Below are 22,500 nucleotides of genomic sequence, written 5' to 3' on the forward strand. Positions count from 1 at the left end.
GAGATAGAGGGAGGGAGGGAGGGAGAGAGGGAGTGAGAGAGAGATGGAGAGAGAGATAGAGGGAGGGAGGGAGGGAGGGAGAGAGAGAGAGAGAGAGATGGAGAGAGAGATAGAGGGAGGGAGGGAGGGAGGGAGAGAGAGAGAGAGATGGAGGAAGGAAGGGAGAGAGAGAGAGAGAGAGAGAGAGAGAGTGATGGAGAGAGAGATAGAGGGAGGGAGGGAGAGAGAGAGAGAGAGATAGAGGGAGGGAGGGAGGGAGAGAGAGAGATCAGTGGAAGTAGGTGACATTAAGTGCATCCAGGACAGACTCATTTATTAGAGTAAGAAAGTAGGCAAAGTCATGCACGCTAATTACTCACTTCCCAGTCTACAATAACTGATAGAGATAAACACAACAGAGCAGAACTCAACAAATGAGCCCCGATGGCTCCTGAACACAGCGTGGCCTGTCACCCAGCTAGTCAAACTAGGTCCCCTTGTCTTCTGTCAGCGTATGCCGAGCTCTCTGACAACACACACACACGCACACACACGCACGCACACACACACACGCGCACACACACACACACACACACACACGCACTCCCCCTTTGTCTTTGCCCAGAGTCATGGCCCTGTCTCCATGACAGCGGCAGAGCTGAGCATTCCATTGGCTTTGCAGTGTGGGGGCACTAGGTGTCAGCGGCCACTGGCACAATAAAGCAGCCAGAGACACAAACAGGAGCCCGCAGCACTGAGCACAGACATGGGCACTAACACAACATGGGCTTTATGGACCGGTCCGATAGGCATGGGCCACTAACACAACATGGGCTTTATGGACCGGTCCGATAGGCATGGGCCACTAACACAACATGGGCTTTATGGGCCGGTCCGATAGGCATGGGCTTTATATACCGGTCCGATAGAAGAGCACAGGCATGGGCCACTAACACAACATGGGCTTTAAGGACCGGCCCTATAGAAGCAGGCCTCCCTCAAAGCAAACAGCACTGTGTGACCAGCATGGTGACTGAGAGGGCACTGTATATATCACCATGGTGACTGAAAGGGCACTGCATATATAATGCCCTAACGGCACAGCAGGAGACCTGGACAGTCATTACTGCTTAGGGCTTCATCGTCCTTCTCATCCCTACAGGCTTGAGCCCCAGCACACACCCCTAGGGTTGGGAACCTCATGCTGTCCCACGGCACACACCCCTGGGGTTGGGAACCTCATGCTGTCCCACGGCACACAGCCCTGGTGCTGTCCCACGGCACACACCCCTGGTGCTGCTGCCACAATGACGCCTGGAAAGCAAATAAAAATCCTGCAAAACCTGCTTCCTGCTCCAAATACCCAGCATGCCTCTGCTGGTCACAGCTCCTGTGTGAAGATGCTACTGCTTTACAGCCAGCAGAGATGTGCTACTCTGTTCTACAGACTGGTGGATGTGCTGTGCTACTATGTTCTATAGACTGGTGGATGTGCTGTGCAGTTCTGTTCTACAGACTGGTGGATGTGCTGTGAGGTTCTGTTCTGCAGACTGGTGGATGTGCTGTGAGGTTCTGTTCTACAGACTGGTGGATGTGCTGTGCTACTCTGTTCTATAGACTGGTGGATGTGCTGTGCAGTTCTGTTCTACAGACTGGTGGATGTGCTGTGAGGTTCTGTTCTGCAGACTGGTGGATGTGCTGTGCTACTCTGTTCTACAGACTGGTGGATGTGCTGTGCTACTCTGTTCTACAGACTGGTGGATGTGCTGTGCGGTTCTGTTCTACAGACTGGTGGATGTGCTGTGCTACTCTGTTCTACCGACTGGTGGATGTGCTGTGCGGTTCTGCAGACTGGTGGATGTGCTGTGCGGTTCTGTTCTACAGACTGGTGGATGTGCTGTGCGGTTCTACAGACTGGTGGATGTGCTGTGAGGTTCTGTTCTACAGACTGGTGGATGTGCTGTGCTACTCTGTTCTACAGACTGGTGGATGTGCTGTGAGGTTCTGTTCTACAGACTGGTGGATGTGCTGTGCGGTTCTGTTCTACAGACTGGTGGATGTGCTGTGCGGTTCTACAGACTGGTGGATGTGCTGTGAGGTTCTGTTCTACAGACTGGTGGATGTGCTGTGCTGTGTGGTTCTACAGGCTGGTGGATGTGCTGTGCGGTTCTACAGGCTGGTGGATGTGCTGTGTGGTTCTACAGGCTGGTGGATGTGCTGTGCGGTTCTACAGGCTGGTGGATGTGCTGTGTGGTTCTACAGGCTGGTGGATGTGCTGTGCGGTTCTGTTCTACAGACTGGTGGATGTGCTGTGAGGTTCTGTTCTACAGACTGGTGGATGTGCTGTGCGGTTCTGTTCTACAGACTGGTGGATGTGCTGCTTTGGAATCTCCACAGGCTGGGCAGCGGGTGAGGGGGTGAATGGGGGTGGGCATTATGTAATCTCTGGCACGCCACTATATAAATGAGACAAGCCCAGTCTGTCTCTAACCTAGTTTCTGTGTGTGAGTGTTGGAGGCGCCGCTCCTGGAAGTGTGTGAGGTGGGAATGCTGCCGCTCCTGGAAGTGTGTGAGGTGGGAATGCTGCCGCTCCTGGAAGTGTGTGAGGTGGGAATGCTGCTGCTCCTGGAAGTGGTGTTGTGAGGTGGGAATGCTGCTGCTCCTGGAAGTGGTGTGTGAGGTGGGAAGGCTGTGCTGTGTGCTGTGGGTTAGCAAGGCAGCAGAGCCTGTTCTAGGACAACTTACCACACACACACACATACAGAGAGATAGAGGGGAGGGGGAGAGAGAGAGAGAGAGAGGGAGAGAGAGAAGATAAAGAGAGAGAGATGGGGAGGGAGAGAGAGAAAGAGATGGAGAGGGGGAGAGAGAGGGGGGAAGGGAGGGAGAGAGAGCCAGAGGGGGACAGAGGGGGACAGGGGGGGAGAAAGAGAGAGAGAAATGGCTCAGCCCTCTGCTCATAGCTTTTGTTTTGTTAGAATCTGGACCCTGCACCCACTCCAAGTGGCACCATGCTGGACCTGGGCCAGAGTGTGTGTGTGTGTGTGTGTGTGTGTGTGTGTGTGTGTGAGAGTGTGTGTGTGTGTCGGGGGAGTGGGGTGGACCAGTGAGGATGCCTCTGTTGTGCAAACAGCTCCAGCAGGGTTGGGGGGGAGCTGAGGCTGGTGAATGGTGAATGAAGCACGATCAAGTCAGAGCTGCAGACACACACACACACACACACACACACACACACACACACTCGACCCGAGAGCATCGCCTCAGAGCTGCACACACACACACACACACTCGACCCAAGAGCATCGCATCAGAGCTGCACACACACACACACTCGACCCAAGAGCATCGCATCAGGGCTGCAGACACACACGCACGCACTCGACCCAAGAGCATCACAGGTGAGGTGTGTGTGTGCAGTGTGTCATAGCTGCAGTCACACACTCAGCCCAAGAGCATGGCATCAGGCAGTGCGGTGTGTGTGTGTGTGTGTGTGTGTGTGTGCGGTGTGTCAGAGCTGCAGACACACACTCAGCCCAAGAGCATTAGGCAGTGCGCTCACGTAGCAGAGGGGCTAAACTGCACTGGAAAACACAGTGGTGTGTGTGTGTGGAACACAGTGTCCCCTTCAAAGGAATTACACGGCTTTCTCAGCCGTTAACCATGAACTCTTATCTTAAGTGATACTTCAAATACATCATCATCATCATCATGAGTGCATGCACACCACCCAACACCTGCAGTATCAGAACCTTGCTATAGCAGATCATCACTTTATAATTCAGGAATTACCGGGCTATACAGACAGGGCAACACCTCCATGCATTAAGGCACAATCCTAGCCTTCACACAGACTTCGCTTTTTTGGTGTGAAGTGGGAGGGAGGCGCGTCAAACGTTTAGTTTGGGGGGAAAAATTCTGGAAAACAGCTTCAAATACACAAAACAAAGAGGGCACGTCAAAAACCAAATATGTGGCACAAAGAGATACTTGTAAACATGACCCACGGAGAGTTCAACTCAAGAGTACGCTGAGAACAAAATGTCCTCAATGTTCAGACGAAGTTACTTCAGATAACAACGGAGGCCGTTTTTTAAGGCTAAATCGTCCCAATTCATTATTTTGAGATTGTATCCTACGTGGTATCATAACACGTTGTGGTAACATGTTATGGTAGCGACGCAAAACACTGCGGAAACAGATGTCTTTGTTAAGAGTGCGGATAGTATTTTCCAGCGCAAATATGTTGAGCACACGACTAAAGTAAAAGAAAGAGTAAAATACCATAATGTATTTGACCCAGAAGAATCGTAAGTGATTTCACATTAATGCAGAACGATGGAAAACATCTGTAACAGTTGCCTAGTTATTCGCGTCTCCCCACCCCGCCCCCGTCTCCATTTTACCCCAATTCTTTCTCGCCTTGTTTTGATATCAATATGGTACCGCCCCGACGGGACGCCAACATTCATACGAAGTTCTCATTGGTTTGTCCTCAATCAATCACACACAAAGCAATACAATGCAAAACCTACGCAGCCTTATTGGTGGCTTTTAAGTGACGAAACAACATGAACGCCCTCAACCCCTCCCTGCAAAAAAGGAGGAAATTCCAACCATTGAGCGAAATGTAACAATAGACGTTACATAATATCAGTAATACACTTCACAAAAACGCCATTCATCTATTTAACTGCAGGTTTTTGCCACTGCATTTCTAACAGCCAAAAAAATAACACGGATCTTACCGTTAAGTCCTGGTTCTTCGTTGTTGTTTTGCTGAGCAGCGACTGTGGTGGACATGTTGCCTCGCCAGTCAGCAGTCACTCAGCATGACGCGCATATTCCAAAGCGGGAGCGCGCAAACGGACCCACCATCCCCCTCCCGTGGCCCCACCTGAACTGAAACGTCATCACTCGGGCAACCTTTTGGCCGAATGAAAGCAAGTGCTTCTCAATAAAAAAAAGTGCCGTAATTTATAGTTTATATTACGGGTTAACAGCCTGGCATACATTATATATTATAAGCAGAGTAGAATTTGTACATAATAGTTTGGTGGGAATTGGCGGCTGGGAGGGTTTCTTGTGCATGTAGATCGGGTGGAAAGACTGAGGCAGAGAAGAGAGAGCTGACCCGACCCGACCTGACCTGACCTGAATGCATACATGTTTTCACTAAGGACACCAGGGTTGCACTCACGCTGATCTGATAACAATACGAGGTCATGGGGCACCTTTTACCTCAGAGATGCCAGGAGAGACGAGGGGGCCCTCCACGTGAAGCCATGCATCAGACACAAACATCCTCCTAATGTTGCGACATCTGCTTAACTGCAAACTTCATGCCAAAGACAGACATTAATTGTTGCCCCAACTGAACAGTCCTGGTTGCCAATAAACTGGACACTGATCACTGCATTTGGAGACTAAAGAGCAGCCATTTTCTTTCCACAGAATCGCATTTGTTTGATAAATGGCTCCATCAGCCCCGGTCTCTGATGTCTGTGTGCAGCGGGATTAAAGAAGCATAGCTTTCAAAAATTATTTTATCAGAGAATATGGCACTTTCATAGTTATTAAATAACCCTACATTAAGTGTTTTCCTAAAGTTGAAAGTTACCCAAAACTTGTACTGAGAGCTTCTGATGTTTCAAGCCTGTTTCCCTAACCAAGTATGATTCCAGATCAATCATTGTGTTTCACTACATTTACTGTGGACAGGAGGGAGAAGCTCTCCAGCCATGGAGTCAGAGTTGACCTGGATTAATCTGAAGCCATTGGCTCACCCTTTAACCAATCGTTTCAGTCCAGTGGCACCATTGTTTGGAAATGAACACAAAACACTTCTCTGGATGTTTTAGCCCGAGTCGCAGCCATACTGGTCCCGGATTGGTGGACCTGAACAGCAGCCTGGGGAATCAGCCGTTTTTTTCTCTCCACATTTCCAGACAATAATCCACACATCATGAACACATGCAACTTGCACAGATAGTTGATTGATGAAGTTTATTTGGTTTGAAGTCTTTCATTGTTACATAGGTCTGAATGATTCATGTTCCCCCCGCACAAAGCCCTCCGTCATGAGCAGTGGCCAAACATACAGTTTCACTCTTGAATCCAAACACCGCAGTCATCCAACATGGCCCTGTTTCAGCCACATAACAGACACCTCTACACACGACACACACATGCTCTCAGACAGACAGACAGACACACACACCTCTGCTGCATGTAATGTGAGCACTTTAATGCTCCACAGGTAAGGACCCCAGTGTTCCCCTTTCCCCCTGCATAGAGACATCAGCTCTGACACCGGCACCATCAGGTGTCCCCCCTCAGCGCTCACATGTCTACAGAGAGCACACGGAGTGTCCGGGCAGGAATGAAGGTATAAGTGCATCGAAGTGAAGAGTAAGATTGCCTCGGCGTGCCTGGCAGTGAATTCAAGTCTGGAACCGTGTCTTCGAGTGCGATTGGATGCGGGACCAGAACCGTGTCTTCGAGTGTGATTGGATGCAGGAGCAGAACCGTGTCTTCGAGTGCGACTGAATGCAGGACCAGAACCGTGTCTTCGAGTGTGATTGGATGCAGGACTAGAACCGTGTCTTCGAGTGTGATTGGATGCACGACCAGAACCGTGTCTTCGAGTGTGATTGGATGCGGGACCAGAACCGTGTCTTCGAGTGTGACTGAATGCGGGACCAGCTTTGGAAAAGCCTCTGATCACGTCCTGCCTGGACCCTTCACTCATAAGACAAACAGTGAGGAAGACTCAGAGCCAGAGAATGCAGAGGAGTCGGAGGACATCTGTACTCGTACGGATCAGAGAGGACATCTCTACTCGTACGGATCAGAGAGGACATCTCTACTCGTACGGATCAGTTAGAGGACATCTCTACTCGTACGGATCAGAGAGGACATCTCTACTCGTACGGATCAGTTAGAGGACATCTCTACTCGTACGGATCAGAGAGGACATCTCTACTCGTACGGATCAGTCAGAGGACATCTCTACTCGTACGGATCAGTCAGAGGACATCTCTACTCGTACGGATCAGAGAGGACATCTCTACTCGTACGGATCAGAGAGGACATCTCTACTCGTACGGATCAGAGAGGACATCTCTACTCGTACGGATCAGTCAGAGGACATCTCTACTCGTACGGATCAGTCAGAGGACATCTCTACTCGTACGGATCAGTCAGAGGACGTCTGTACTCGTACGGATCAGCCGGAGTGGATCCGTCATAGGATCACTCGCCTGCACGAAATCATCAGCCAGATGGGAGTGTCTGCTTGCATGGAGATGATCAGTTGGGGAGGAGCACCTCTGGTCAAACAAGAAGAGCTCAGAGAACCTCGGCACAGGTCAGTCAGTCTGAGATGAACATCTCTGCACACGTCAGTCAGTCTGAGATGAACACCTCCTCTCCCCTATGGAAAGAATCAGTCAGAGACAAACATCTCTCCTCCGATGGAGTCAGAGGGTGACCTTTCCAAGACCTCTGCTTGTCGTGGGCTAATCACTAATGCCTACTCGCTCACTTCCGACTAATACATGGAAATGGCTCACAATCCTGCTGAAGAAAACATCAGCAGATCCCCAGCAGGGACAGGACAGGACAGGACACACACACACACACACACACACACACACACACACACACACACACACACACACACACACAGTCCCATCGCTCTACTGCCAGTTGGTCTTCTTGAATGATCTTCTTGGATGAGGCCTGCACGCACACACACACACACACACACACACAAAAGGGATTTGACTGTGGCTACTGATGCAGACAGAAGCACCCTTCTTCCACTCAACACCAGCTGAAGGGATGGATCCTCCACACCAGGTCTGTTGTAGAGCCCAGCCCGGCCCACCAGGAACCAGGCAGACTGCCTGTGTCAGGACAGCAGTGGAGACAGTAGACAGCTCAGTAGTCTTTGGATAGCACTTCCTGCCGCCCCAGCCAATGACGGCACTTCCTGCCGCCCCAGCCAATGACAGCACTTCCTGCCGCCCAAGCCAATGACACACCAGAGCCAGACAGGAGCCCACTTTGGATGGGATCGGGCCCTGATTAGGCTTGGGTCTGCTTCGGAACAGCACCAGAACAGGCCCGGGTCTAGTCCAGTCAGGGGCTGTTTGAGGAGCCACAGCGGTCTTCCCCCCCCCCTAAACTCTACCCCTGGATCTGCCTTTAGACAGAACCAGCAGAGAGACAACGCAAGACAGCTCTAGTCAGCCATCTCCCAGCCAGCAGACAGACAGACAGACAGACAGACAACGCAAGACAGCTCTAGTCAGCCATCTCCCAGCCAGCAGACAGACAGACAGACAGACAGACAGACAGACAGACAGACAACGCAAGACAGCTCTAGTCAGCCATCTCCCAGCCAGCAGACACAGCACTGAAGACAATGCAGGGCAAGACAGGGCAGGACAGGAGAGGACAATGCAGGGCAGGAGAGGAGAGGACAATGCAGGGCAGGGCAGGACAGGAGAGGACAGAACAGCTACAGAGTTGCACTTCAGGAGCAGATCACCCTCCCCCTCATTTCATCTGTAGAAAAATAAATCTAACTATAGTGATTATCCTCTCGTACAAACAGTTAAAAAAACAAAACAAAAAAACACAAAAAATAACTCTTATACAAAAAAAAAAAAAAGAAGAGAAAAAAAACACCTTGGGGGGAAATGTCAAATCAAACATAAAAATAAAAGTTACCCAAGATCATGAGAAACCATTATGTTTTAACTTCCAGAAATTACAGTAAAATAAACCCTCCTGAAGTGGTGCTGATCAAACATGGAGAAACACCAAGATGACCATGGGTCTCTGACCATGGGTGTGTGTGTGTCATCTTCAGGGGCTGGTGAAACTGTACTGGTTCGTCCTCACTGGCCCACCTCTGCCCAGTCACATGAAGCGGAGGCTACTGGTCTGCTGACGTTGGTGCATCTCCTCTCTCTCTCTACACACACACACACACACACACACACACACACACACACACACACACACACACACACACACACACACACACACACACACACACACACACACACACACACACACACACACACACACGGCTGCGCTGTTCTCTACTCGCTCCACAGCTACGTGAGGCGGAGAAACACACACACAGCCGGTCCGTCGGCCCTACAGCTTTGAGTCCAGGAGGTCGGAGGTCACTGCCGGGTCAGTGCAGCCGTGTCTGGGCACTTTAACGGCGGAGCGGGACGAAACAACAGGACGAAAAAAAGTAATAAAATAAAATCTGTACGACATTTAAAAAAAACAACAATGTACAGCAAAAACAGTAAAATGCACACAGACGAACCAATGGAATGCCTCTGAGGTCGGAGTGTTTAAAAAAACCAACCAAACAAACAAACAAACAAAAACAAAATCCAGACAAGTGGCTTACAGTGGAGAAGAATGTGGGGAAATGGTGGCCGAAACAAGACGTCACGTTTGCCTTTGGTTTGGCAGCCTGACGGCTCAAGGCCAGGTCCTGAATATACTGCATTCCATACAAAATCTGTTTTAGTATCAAAAGTAGTTGTTAATGCCCGTTAACGCTTGTCTTGGAAAATATACAGGTTGTTAGTGGTAGCCACGGCGATGATGTTGTCATGGGGATGCCAGGTGGTGTGCAGGATCTTTCTGCTGAAGTCCAGACTGTCGACGCCCACTTCGTCCTTCCGGCGTTTTCCGCCTGCACACACGCGGCGTGGCTTCAGGGCCATGAGCGGCTGGCTGACCTCCCGCGATGCTTCCAGAGTCACGTCCTGGCGCCCGCCCCGCTCAAACATCCGGAAGAAGTTATTATAGGAGCCCGTCATCACCACACTGAGACAGGACAAGAGAGAAACACTCATCAGATCAAACATTACAGGAACCCCAGAGAGAGGACTGACTCTACTGTCCCCATCGCTATACACTTCAGTAACTACAGGAACCCCAGAGAGAGGACTGACTCTACTGTCCCCATCACTATACACTTCAGTTACTACAGGAACCCCAGAGAGAGGACGGACTACTTTATCACGATACACTTCAAGAACCCCGGATGAAGGACTGACTCTACACTTCTTTGGGGGGGTGCTGGTTTGGAGATGGGAAATGTAGTTTTGGGGTGCTGGTTCAGGGAAGGGAAATTTAATTTCCGGGGTGTCGGTTCAAGGAAGGGAAATGTAGTTTTGGGGTGCTAGTCCGGAGATGGGAAATGTAGTTTTGGGGTGCTGGTTCAGGGAAGGGAAATGTAGGTTTGGGGGTGCTGGTTCAGGGAAGGGAAATGTCATTTCCGGGGTGCCGGTTCAAGGAAGGGAAATGTAGTTTTGGGGTGCTGGTCCGGAGACGGGAAATGTAGTTTTGGGGGTGCTGGTTCGGGGAAGGGAAATGTAGTTTTGGGGGTGCTGGTTCGGGGAAGGGAAATGTAGTTTTGGGGTGCTGGTCCGGAGATGGGAAATGTAGTTTTGGGGTGCTGGTTCAGGGAAGGGAAATGTAGGTTTGGGGGTGCTGGTTCAGGAAAGGGAAATGTAATTTTTGGGGTGCTGGTTTGGAGATGGGAAATGTAGTTTTGGGGGTGCTGGTCCAGGGATGGGAAATGTAGTTTTTGGGGCACTGGTTTGGAGATAGAAAATGTAGTTTTGGGGTGGTGTCCCCTCTCACCTGTCATCTCCACTCCAGCAGCACTCAAACTTGTCGAAGATGCAGTCGTTCTCATACAGCGAGCACAGCTTACTCCTCAGGTACTCATGCACCTGCAGACAGAGATGTGCCAATCCAGCAATTAGGGCAAACAGATGTAACGACTGTGAGCTTGACACCTGAGGGTTCCATAAATAAAAAGACTTTAGTTGCACCTTAAATGGTGCAACTGGTATAAATGCACAGACACCAACAGTCACGTACTTCTGAACGCTTCATGTCTAGACAAACCTCCAATGTTCCTCTGTGCTTCACAGCCTTTAGTTCCCATGTTAATGAGCCCATACTGTACACAAACCCACCCCTAGGACATTTAAAACGGCATTAAACTTCTGCTTTTCATCAGACAATCATTTCCATTTTCTGCTAAAAACAATTATTAAACCAACATCTGACATTGGCACAGCTTCTGCGGACAGTAACTGGTGTTCTACTACTCAACGGCTCCCTCTAGAGGAGCAATACAGTCATTTACAAAAACATTTTTGAACGTGTCTGTAGAAAAAACTCCCAGGTCTACATCATCATTTGTTTCATTTCAATCAGAAACAGAAGAACAGCTCTCCCCCCAACACACACACACCTGATAGCAGCACCCCCCCTCAACACAACACACCTAACAGCTCCACCCCCCCCCCCGACACACACACCTGATCGCTCTCCATCCAACACACACACCTGACAGCTCTCCATCCAACACACACACCTGACAGCTCTCCATCCAACACACACACCTGATAGCTCTCCATCCAACACACACACACACACACACACCTGATCGCTCTCCATCCAACACACACACACACACACACACCTGATCGCTCTCCCCCAACACACACACCTGATCGCTCTCCATCCAACACAACACACACACCTGATCGCTCTCCCCCAACCCACACACCTGGTAGGTCTCCACCGGCCGGCTCTCCATGTTGAGGTCCCAGATCTTGACGGACAGGTAGTCTCGGGTCATCATGTAGCGCCCGCTGTGGCTGAACTTGACGTCTGAGATGGAGGAGATGATCTCCGAGAAGAACGACCGGCGGCTGGGGTCCTCCTGCTCCTCAAACACTACAGGGAGGAGGGAGAGGGTAAGCACAGAACACACACAAACACACACACACACACACACTGAGAAACCTCACAGAATGGCCAACTTCTCCAGCTAGCTCTAAACTAAATCTGGATCATTTCAAGCACACTGCCAGTGAAGTGATGATGTGCAATCACACAAGCGGTTCTCTCCTCCCTGGACATCCTGTGCCAGCCCTGCAGAAGTCCCTCTGCCCAAGAGTATGGGGTGAGTGGTGAGTATACTCACGTTTGGAGTGCAGTGTGTGGTGAGTGTTGAGTATACTCACGTTTGGAGTGCAGTGTGTGGTGAGTGTTGAGTATACTCACTTTTGGAGTATACTCACGTTTGGAGTGCAGTGTGTGGTGAGTGTTGAGTATACTCACGTTTGGAGTACAATGTGTGGTGAGTGTTGAGTATACTCACGTTTGGAGTGCAGTGTGTGGTGAGTGTTGAGTATACTCACGTTTGGAGTGCAGTGTGTGGTGAGTGTTGAGTATACTCACTTTTGGAGTATACTCACGTTTGGAGTGCAGTGTGTGGTGAGTGTTGAGTATACTCACGTTTGGAATGCAGTGTGTGGTGAGTGTTGAGTATACTCACGTTTGGAATGCAGTGTGTGGTGAGTGTTGAGTATACTCACGTTTGGAATGCAGTGTGTGGTGAGTGTTGAGTATACTCACGTTTGGAGTGGAGTGTGTGGTGAATGTTGAGTATACTCACGTTTGGAGTGCAGTGTGTGTTGAGTGTTAAGTATACTCACGTTTGGAGTGCTGGTCGCAGAGCGCTGACGCGCGCATGTCACACAGGCGGATGGTGCCCTTGCTGCTGCTGTAGACGAAGGTGTTGCACGCGTGGGGGTGGAACTCGGCCGCAGTGATCACCTCCGTCAGCTCCTCCATGTTGGCCGGCTTTATGTCTACAATGTCTTACAGGTCAAAGGTCAAGGTCTACATACCGCGCAAAGCTAGGGCCTCGGTCATAAGCTAGGGCCTCGGTCAAAAGCTAGGGCCTCGGTCAAAAGCTAGGGCCTCGGTCAAAAGCTAGGGCCTCGGTCAATAAGCTAGCCCACATTAGGACCCAACACCGCAGACATTGGAGACTGGGGCTGGAGCTACAGGCGCGCTCCACTCGCTTGGATTACTGCTGCACTTGCTTCTCCAACAGGGGGCAGCGGAGAGGGGCTAACAGCATGGCTCTCCTGCTGGGGCCCGGGCCTAAGTCACAGTGACTGGGAGATTCAGAGTAACATATTTAAGAGCACATCTCTGAAATGCGCGAGGAAAATGCGCCCTGCAGTCTTGCTTGTATCCCCAGGCAGCGACATGCTACTACTCTGCTTCAGGAGCACACACACACACACACACAGCAGAGTCCCTCATCTGCAAGCAGGGGCTTTACTCTCTCCTTACTGAGGAAACACTAAGTTCAAAAACACTCACCTTCTTTCACAACCTCTCATTCTCATACACACCAGTTTTGTTCTGTTTAATTTCACTCACACCATAGACGAAAGCCTCAATTGTCTGCCACAGACGACCCCCCCCCCCCAGCGTCAAGAGGTACTGAATGCTGGCGGTCGGTGATCTCCAGGTTCCAGCAGGTTGACCGGCGCCGGTCCGTCGGTCAGACCAGGTTAGGTCTCGTTGTCGCTGTTGACGGAGATGGAGTTGATGTGGTAGGTGTGTGCGTTGGCAAAGATTCGCCGTGGACTGGCCTCCACCATCAGGTCCATGGGTTGGAATATGGGTACCTGAGAGAGACACACAGAGCAGACAGAGCTGATGACCTTTACTGTCTGCAAACCAAAGAGGAGGAGTTTCTTCTGAGGTTTAAACTAGACAGTGGGTCTCTGCACCCCGTTACTGTACTGAGACTACTGTTTCTAACCTGTACTAATAAGACTATCGTATGACTACCGTTTCTAACCTGTACTAATAAGACTATCGTATGACTACCGTTTCTAACCTGTACTAAGACTTCCGTTTCTAACCTGTTGTAAGAGTACCGCTTCTAGCCTGTAGATTGATACGCATTAGTAGTAAGACTACCGTTTCTAACCTGTAGAATGATATGCATTAGTCTCGTCTCACCCACAGAATTATGTGTGTGTGTACGTGTGTGTGTGTGTGTGTGTGTGTACGTATATATATGTGTGTGTGTGTGTGTACGTGTGTATACGTGTGTGTGTTTACCCGTAGAGCAGTGACTGTGCTGGGATCTCTGTAACTTGTACGTGCGTGTGTGTGTGTGTGTACGTGTGTGTGTGTGAGTGTGAGTACATGTGAGTACATGTGTGTACGTGTGTGTGTGTGTGTGTGTGTGTGTGTGTGTGTGTGTGTGTGTGTGTGTGCGTTTACCCGTAGAGCAGTGACTGTGCTGGGATCTCTGTAACGTCCATCTTCCTCCTTCAAGTTGTAGCCTTCAGGTCTCTTATCTCTCTCACTGATCTTCCACAGCTTAATGGTTTTATCTGCAGGGCAGAGTACGTACGCATTTACACACACACACACACACACACTCATAAACGCAAGCTTCAAACAAGTTACAAACAGCTACAGAGTACAATAAATATCACAGTAAAACAGAGAGAAAAATGCACTGTTGCATCACCCCAGTGTGCTCCCTATATGGCCTCATAAGGCTCAGACCCCATGAAGCAACCCCATGAAACACACACAAACACACACACACACACACGCCTTATGTACTAACACACATCTTATGTACTGGACACACTGCCATGGCCACCTATTCTGAGAGGCCCACTGGGAGGACTACATAAAATGGTTTGTAGAACTAAAACAGGACGCTGTGGAACTGATTCCTGTATGTGTGATGGTATGTGGCTGGACTGACCGTTTGTGGACAGCAGGAACTGGGACGCGTTCTTCTGGGGTAGCCAGCGGATCTTGTTGATCTTCTCCTCGATCTCCAGACTCTTCAGGTAGTCAAACTCAGGCTCGTGGCTCTGGAAGGTGCTGTACACGTTATACTGCCCTCGACACAGAGGCTGGCTCTTGCTCTGGCAGGACAGAGGAGGAAAGACACCCTTCAGACTCATCCACCACACAGGACACCATGAACCCAACTCACCTTAAGGGCATAACACAGTCATAGGACACAGGAGACTCAACCATCTTTCAACAACAAACAAACAAAAACCGGTCACTCTCCCTACAGGGCACATTACTGCACCAGGAGAGTTGGAACTGTGCAAACATAGAAGAACACTACAAACATCAGTCACAGCTTAAGTTCGCACCAGTAAACCTGCAGCTAACGCTAACTCTGCAGAGTAAGAGTCGCACCAGTAAACCTGTGGCTAAAGCTAACTCTGAACAGTAGGAGTCATACCAGTAAACCTGCGGCTAAAGCTAACTCTGCAGAGTAGGAGTCGTACAAGTAAACCTGCAGCTAAAGCTAACTGCGAACAGTAGGAGTCATACCAGTAAACCTACGGCTAACGGTAACTCTCAGAGTACGAGTCATACCAGTAAACCTGCAGCTAAAGCTAACTCTCAGAGTACGAGTCATACCAGTAAACCTGCAGCTAAAGCTAACTCTCAGAGTAGGAGTCATACCAGTACACCTGCGGCTAAAACTAACTCTGCAGAATAGGACTCGAACCAGTAAACCTGCAGCTGAAGCTAACTCTCAGAGTAGGAGTACAATCAGAACTGGTGGCAGTTACATCTCTAACCTCTGGATCCTACTGAAGATGCTACAGATCTCTAACTATGAGTGTGATGTGCAGCTACACTCTCACCTCTGGAAGATGCTCCTCTAACTATGAGTGTGTGTAGAGTAAGAGTGTGAGCACTACAGGTGTGTATGGAGTAGCTTTGGTCCTCACCTCTGGGTCCTGCTGGAAGATGACCACCCTGCCTCCTTTGTCTCCAGTGGCCAGCAGCTCCCCTGAGTGGCTGAACTCCACTGTGGAGATGATGTCAGCTGCAACAGCAACAGGAAACACATTAATGTCCAGAGTCTCAACAATCAACCAATCAGGAAACACATTAATGTCCAGAGTCTCAACAATCATCAACCAATCAGTAAACACATTAATGTCCAAAGTCTCGAAAATCAACCAATCAGTAAACACAATAATGTCCAGAGTCCCAACAATCATCAACCAATCAGTAAACACATTAATGTCCAGAGTCTCAACAATCAACCAATCAGTAAACACATTAATGTCCAGAGTCCCAACAATCAACCAACAGTAGCAATGCAGGAGGAGTAGGAGCACTGGACTACTGAACCCGAACCCAGAGGTCACCTCTGTGAACGCAGGCAAATTAATGCCAATAGGTGCATTCGTTTTCAACTTCGGCTGACTTAGACCGGTTGTTCGCGTTGACCTAGTCGGGCGAGGAGTTGGAAAAGATGGCCGCCGGGCCGGACAGTTTCTCCCTCCTGTTGTAATTTGCGACTGACGTGACTAATGGGAAATGCCGCGGAATTGTATTCCATGTTGTTGTTTACAGTCGATACAGTTGGAATTCCTTTTCAGTTTTTAATAAAATGAACATGATGACTGACGACATTAATTGCAATGTTCCTTTAATAAATAGTTGTGGAGATCCATTCAGCAGTTCAGCATTGCAGGTCACATCAATTCAGTGCTGAGTTCAGCCCACACTGCAGCATACAATTATTTCAATGTTTTAGTGTCACTGTTGCAGAATTTTTAAATTCTATTCACGCATTCTTGCATCAGAAAACACATGTAGCGTTTGTGATGGGAGATTCCAGCCAATGAGGGTGATGTTCTGATGTTCTTCAGGCGTGTTCTAGCTCGTGCAGTGGATGGAGTGGAACTGCAGCACATGACTTCAAAAACGGCCGGTGCCTTGCTCCCGCGAAGGTTTAAGGTCATGTGACATGGTAGCATCCTACATCATCCCACATGCATTGTGTCAAGTCCAGCAGGCACGTTACGTCAACGCTGTTTAGTGCCGTCTTCAGTCGAAAGAGCCTAATGACATTAGAAATGTCATCTGCTGTAGGATTCATTAGGTATCATCAGATGACCACTGACACTGATCATTAGGTATCATCAGATGACCACTGACACTGATCATTAGGTATCATCAGATGACCACTGACACTGATCATTAGGTATCATAAGATGACCACTGACACTGATCATTAGGTATCATCAGATGACCACTGACACTGACAAGACCACTGACACTGATCATTAGGTATCATCAGATGACCACTGACACTGATCATTAGGTATAAGATGACCACTGACACTGATCATTAGGTATCACCAGATGACCACTGACACTGACACGACCACTGATCATTAGGTATCATCAGATGACCACTGACATGACCACTGATCATTAGGTATCAGATGACCACTGATCATTAGGTATCAGATGACCAGTGACATGACCACTGATCATTAGGTATCATCAGATGACCTCTGACACAAGGCCTCACTTAGATACATTTTCTACAAATATATCTTAGGCGTTATAAAGTGCAACAGTGTAGGCTATGGCTATGTTGTCAAGCACAAATGTACCGTTATATTCCCACTATTGCACCGTGTGGTTAAGGGCTGGAGGAGGAGATTGTGCACTTATAGTACCAACTGCATGCATTCACTGTCTCACCAATCCACACAGACACACCCACACACACACACACACACACACACACACTAAACAGAACAACCTCTGTTCCCTCTGCTGAGTACTGACATCTCCAATACTGTAGGAAAACCCTCCAAACCCAGGCACACCACCCAATGACACCACTGGGGATGTCACAGACAGCAGGGTTTAACACAGTGACTGAACTGGGGATGTTATAGACTGCACTGGGGATGTCATAGACAGCAGAGCTTAACACAGTGACGGTACACAAGCCATGTGTTGGCCTCGTCCCACCTCCAGGGTTGCATAGAGATTTCTCAGAGACCACTGAGCTGCTCGGGCATTTCATGGGGAACTCCCTGCCCCGCTGAATCCTCCTGAGAAACATCTGCCCAGAGTTTTGCCTTCCCTAGGGTAAATCCCAAGATAGGATTCCATATTCAAACCAGTGTTCTCTTGATCTATTTACGGATGCCCTTCCTGGCACTTTTGAGGCCTTTGGCCAAAAAGCTACATGAAGAGTACATGCTTACCTTCAGCGATGTCATCATCAAACGCCCCCTTGACCTGAGAGAAGCACCACTGGACCTCATTGTCCCCGTCACCAGCACCTGCACAGGGGACAGAGAAACACACATCAGCCGCTGAGAACCTGCATCTAAAAGGGCATCACCAGACATACACACACAGGCACACACACACAGGCACACACACACACACACATATATCAGCTGCTGGGTACAGGTGTGTTTTCCAATTGAGCCTCTGTGAGATACTTTTATTAATCATAAAAGACAACCACTGATATAAAAAGCTCTGGATAGTATAAGACTACCAATGTTGAATGCATGAGTTTAATGGAACAAATACAGCCAATCAGTAAACTGACATTAAGAATAATGACACAATCATGGAAGATCAGCTGAATGCTTGCTCTGAATAAGTCTCCCACATTTTGACAGCCCTAGATAGTAGCTTCGAGATTTCTGAACTGAACACCAAACCCAGAGTGATTTAAGACAGATTCCATCACCCACAACAGTTCCCGTATAAGCATTTAATTGGACCTGACAGCCTTGGAACTACCTTCATGGTTCCTAAAATTACGGAAATATCTGCTAACAATTGACCGATGCACCAAGCATTCGCTACTTCATTCATTACCGTTACAATTTACTTCATTGACTAACTTGGCTAGCGACCGTCAGTTAGCTATTTGGCTATTACAGTTAGCTAACGTAGCTAGCTAATAGCTACGAAGCTAAAAGGCGAGGTTACACATTTTTTGTGAGCTTCTGTCCAATTACATATAATTACATTTGTGAGATGTGTCCAATTACACATATGAACGCATGTCATCAAAACAATGAACATCATCAAAGCTAACTAGCTCACACAAGATTTACCAGGACCTAACTGTTTGTCATCCCCAATTCAACTGAGCAGACTAGCGAGCTAACTAGTTAGCTAGGATAGGCAGCTCGTTAGCTTGGAAAATGTCATGTCCGTTATTTACGTTTGAATCGTAGACGGGTCCAAACACAGCTATTGATAATTGCAATTCTAACCACGCACGGGTATTGCTTCATGAGTGCGATCTCAGGATCTGATATAATAGAGGTTTGCTCTCTTCCTAGCTAGTTAATCGCGAGCCATCATAGCTTGATGGCCCCCATTAGCTTGCTTGCTTCTGCAAAAACACTACCTAATGTGCGCTAATCTTGTAACTAGTTTCCTAATGAAAAGGTAACATGGATGCAATTAACCTGTCGATACACTGTCTTCGCTCATTTTCTGGATTTGAATGACCAAAATCGGAGTTAGTCAGTGAATGTTAGTTCTGCAGCAGCTATGCTAACGTGCTAGGTCCCATGGATAATGCCAACATTACCTGCCATGCTGAGAGGGAATGTCAGTCTTGAGTTTCAGTCCTTGCCGTACCAATCTGCCGGGCTTGGTGGAGTAAAATGTCCACAAGAAAAGTCTGGTAAACAAAGTAACTGCACAGCGAGTTAACTCAATGAAAAGGCTCTCTTTAGTACCCCGCTCAATTGCTCTCGCTACTTTTCATCAATAGAGAAACGGCAAAACTTTCAAACTCTGTAACCAAGAGTAGCCTACTCACTCCACTGCACTTTCAAAATGGCGCAACGTCTTCCCGCTCTGACGTCAGGGCGTCAAACGTAATCTGTAATGATAACTACGCATCAATTGCAAATAACCCAAAGAAATCAATCCATAAATCCAGGACAAGGACTTTTTTCAACTGTCAAAATGTGTCCCCAGATGAAAAATCTAGTTATTTACGCTAAAATGCAAGTCCCTGCTATGTCTGTCTTCATGTACCATTATTTCCCTCACAACCATCAGATTTTAAATGGCTTGCTGATGGTAGCTGGGGAAGTAAATGGCCCACAGCTAGATAAATGCATAAATGCTGTGAGATATAATTACTGAGTTAAGCATTTACATGCAAATTTCAATGTAAACAGATTAATACTGTACTAATGTAGCTTCATGGTCCTTGAAGTGAGATGACACTGGCGTAGCTAATTTTGCCTTTTATTTTGAAGCAGAAAAAAGCAGGTTCAGAGGTCAGAGAGGTAATGATGGTGCGGGTGCCCTCCGGCTGGCAGCGGTGGCACGCAAGAAATCTGTACCTGGTAGCAGCGACGCAGCAGACTCTGTGATTGGCGGCGACGACGTGAAAGATCCTCAGGCTGGCATCGGGTGGTAAAATGTAGGTCCTTCCGGCCCTTCTGGCTGGTGACGGCGCTGTGGTGGACCCTCTGGCTGGCAGCGGTGGTGTGGCTGGCCCTCTGAATGGCAGCGGCGTGGATGACCCTCAGTGGCAGCAGTGGCAGCAATGCGTTGGTCTCTCCGACTGGCAGCAGCCCTTCTGGCTGACGGCAGCGGTGGTGTGGAGGATCCCAGCTGGCTGAAGGCAGTGTGGAGGACCCTCCTTCTGGCAGTGGCGCTGTAAAGGTCAGTCGCAGGTCCTCTCTGCCGGCGGCATGGAGTGCCACAGCTTCAGCACCCAAACAGAGCTCTGGGCTCTGGGCACACAGTTACCCGCACCTAAGATTGCCAGTGACCGTGATGATGCGGAGCATCGATCCCCACCCCACTGTGGTCTCGGGCCACCAGTCCCAGGCATGGTTCTGGTCCCATGGTTCTGGGTGGACCAGCGAAACCAGGCAGACCTTGTGTCCATCAGGGCTCAGCAAAACAGTCACAGTCCAGATATAGCTTGTGTGTCTGGCCCAGACTGGCCGAGCCGCGGTCGTGTCTTAGGTGGTTCTGGGCTGCGTGGCATCGGTACTGGGCAGTAGCATGTGGCCTGGCTCTCCGCAGCGGCAGCACCCCTCCATGGAGTGCCCAGCTGTTCTCCAGGGTACCCACTGTGGTTGCTGCGGAGGTGGCCTCCTCCCAGGTGCTCTGCTCCAGACCGGCCCGGCCTGGGTGCCCGTGGACGTGGCCTCAGATGGTCTCATTGAGACTCTTGGAGTAGTAACCTGAACACCCCATTTTGATACATCTCATTTTACAGATAATGACAATTATACATTATCAGCACGACCCTCTGCAACGCTTTGTGGTTGAGAGCAGTGCGGTTCCCATACCAGCGATGCCTTCAGTCAGAGTACTCTCCATTGTGCCTCTGTTGAAGCCCCGTAGGATCTCCGACCCCATGCCTGAGGTGAAAGAGGCGTTGCTGTCCAGACCATTAGTGCTGTCGGCGGTGATAGGGCCTCTCCGGAAGGTCAGTGTTAATAACCTCGCATAAAGACTATTCAGCACATCCAGGAGAGAGCTGGGTCTCCCTTTTAAAGTCTGAAATCAATGTAGTGTCTGCCGTATGCTATGAGAGCCATTTCCAATTTGGTCTCAAACCTTCTAAAATCAGAACTAAAGCAGCTCATACTGACCCCAGTAGGGTCAGTTATTGACCTTTGTCCCCCTCTAGAGGAGAAAGCAGTAATTACAAATGCCTCATCTGACCTATAGCACCTACACCACTCCATGAAAAGAACCAGGGGCAGCGTGATGCCGCCATTAGTTTATTCATTCATTCCATCTCTATCCATTAGATAGCTGCTGATCCTGGACGTCTATGGCTCTGGAGCTCTGGGCCTGGACGTGGGCCGTATCTGCGTCTGATGCGTTTGCGAGTCTGCCACTCTCTGTGCTGCTGCCAGGCTGCTGTCGACGCTTCCTTTAGAGAGAGTGTCCCTGCTCTTCACACCTCCACCTCTCAGCTCTCCAACCCGCCGCGGGCTTAAAAAAGCCTGCAGCACAACACCGACCTGTTGAATCGCCTGAAAGGTTTTTTTTTTTTTTCATTGCGCGTGATGTGAGCTTTGTGTTCTCTCCCGAGTTCTCTTGGCTTTGCTCTGAAAGCCTTGGCAGGCGCTCAGTGTTTGGACTGATAAGTCTTCTCAAACACCACGCTAGGGGAATGATAAGTTATCACAACCTCCTGATTAATTTACAGATTTACAAACGGATCCGCTCCGGTGACTCAGAGGCTGTTTAATATTCTATACTCGAGTCATTTTATTATATTAGTTCTTGGTAAACAATAGAGAAGACACAGGCCTTTTAGATATGACGTGATCATAGAAACATAATTGAAAGCATTTCAGTTTTGTGGATTGCATGATAACCACTGCATGAGGAAGGGAAGAATAGTTACTATAAATGATCTTTTCAAACTTGGAAATAAAATAAGATTTAAGATTATAAGAATTTTAAGACTGTATCAATGCAAATGGATTTATCATTCCATCCTTAATGCACATTCATTTATTCATTCTCAGCATAACTACTAATACATTCCTGCTGAATAACTACTAATACACTCCTACTGAATAAATACTAATACATCTCTACTGAATAACTACTAATACATTTCTACTGAATAACTACTAATATATCCCTGCTGAATAACTACTGATATATCCCTGCTGAATAACTACCAATACATTCCAACGGAATAACTACCAATACATTCCAACGGAATAACTACTAATACATCTCTACTGAATAACTACTAATACATTTCTGCTGAATAACTACTGATACATCTCTACTGAAGGATGGATCTCA

The 22,500-nt window shown here is 48.7% G+C and overlaps 2 protein-coding genes across 2 annotated transcripts in view; both read right to left on the reverse strand.

The window, feature by feature from the left end:
• Positions 1-4,856, reverse strand: part of bnip3la (BCL2 interacting protein 3 like a) — a 9,865-nt gene extending 5,009 nt beyond the window's left edge. Inside the window, exon 1 of the mRNA XM_031570931.2 lies at positions 4,725-4,856. Coding sequence (XP_031426791.1) covers positions 4,725-4,779 — 55 coding nt within the window. The 5' untranslated portion in view covers positions 4,780-4,856. The remainder of the gene's footprint in view (positions 1-4,724) is intronic.
• Positions 4,857-9,540: 4,684 nt separating this feature from the next.
• On the reverse strand, positions 9,541-19,569 carry ppp2r2aa (protein phosphatase 2, regulatory subunit B, alpha a). The gene is given in 10 exon segments (XM_042708318.1): positions 9,541-9,843; positions 10,666-10,757; positions 11,606-11,775; positions 12,540-12,704; positions 13,343-13,529; positions 14,137-14,249; positions 14,636-14,801; positions 15,633-15,730; positions 17,925-18,002; positions 19,283-19,569. Coding segments are annotated over 10 exon segments (1,353 nt in total). The 5' UTR covers positions 19,290-19,569; the 3' UTR covers positions 9,541-9,566.
• Between the last annotated feature and the right edge of the window lie 2,931 nt (positions 19,570-22,500).

This window comes from Clupea harengus, chromosome 7, assembly GCF_900700415.2.
Source record: "Clupea harengus chromosome 7, Ch_v2.0.2, whole genome shotgun sequence".
NCBI classification, from domain to species: Eukaryota; Metazoa; Chordata; class Actinopteri; order Clupeiformes; family Clupeidae; genus Clupea; species Clupea harengus.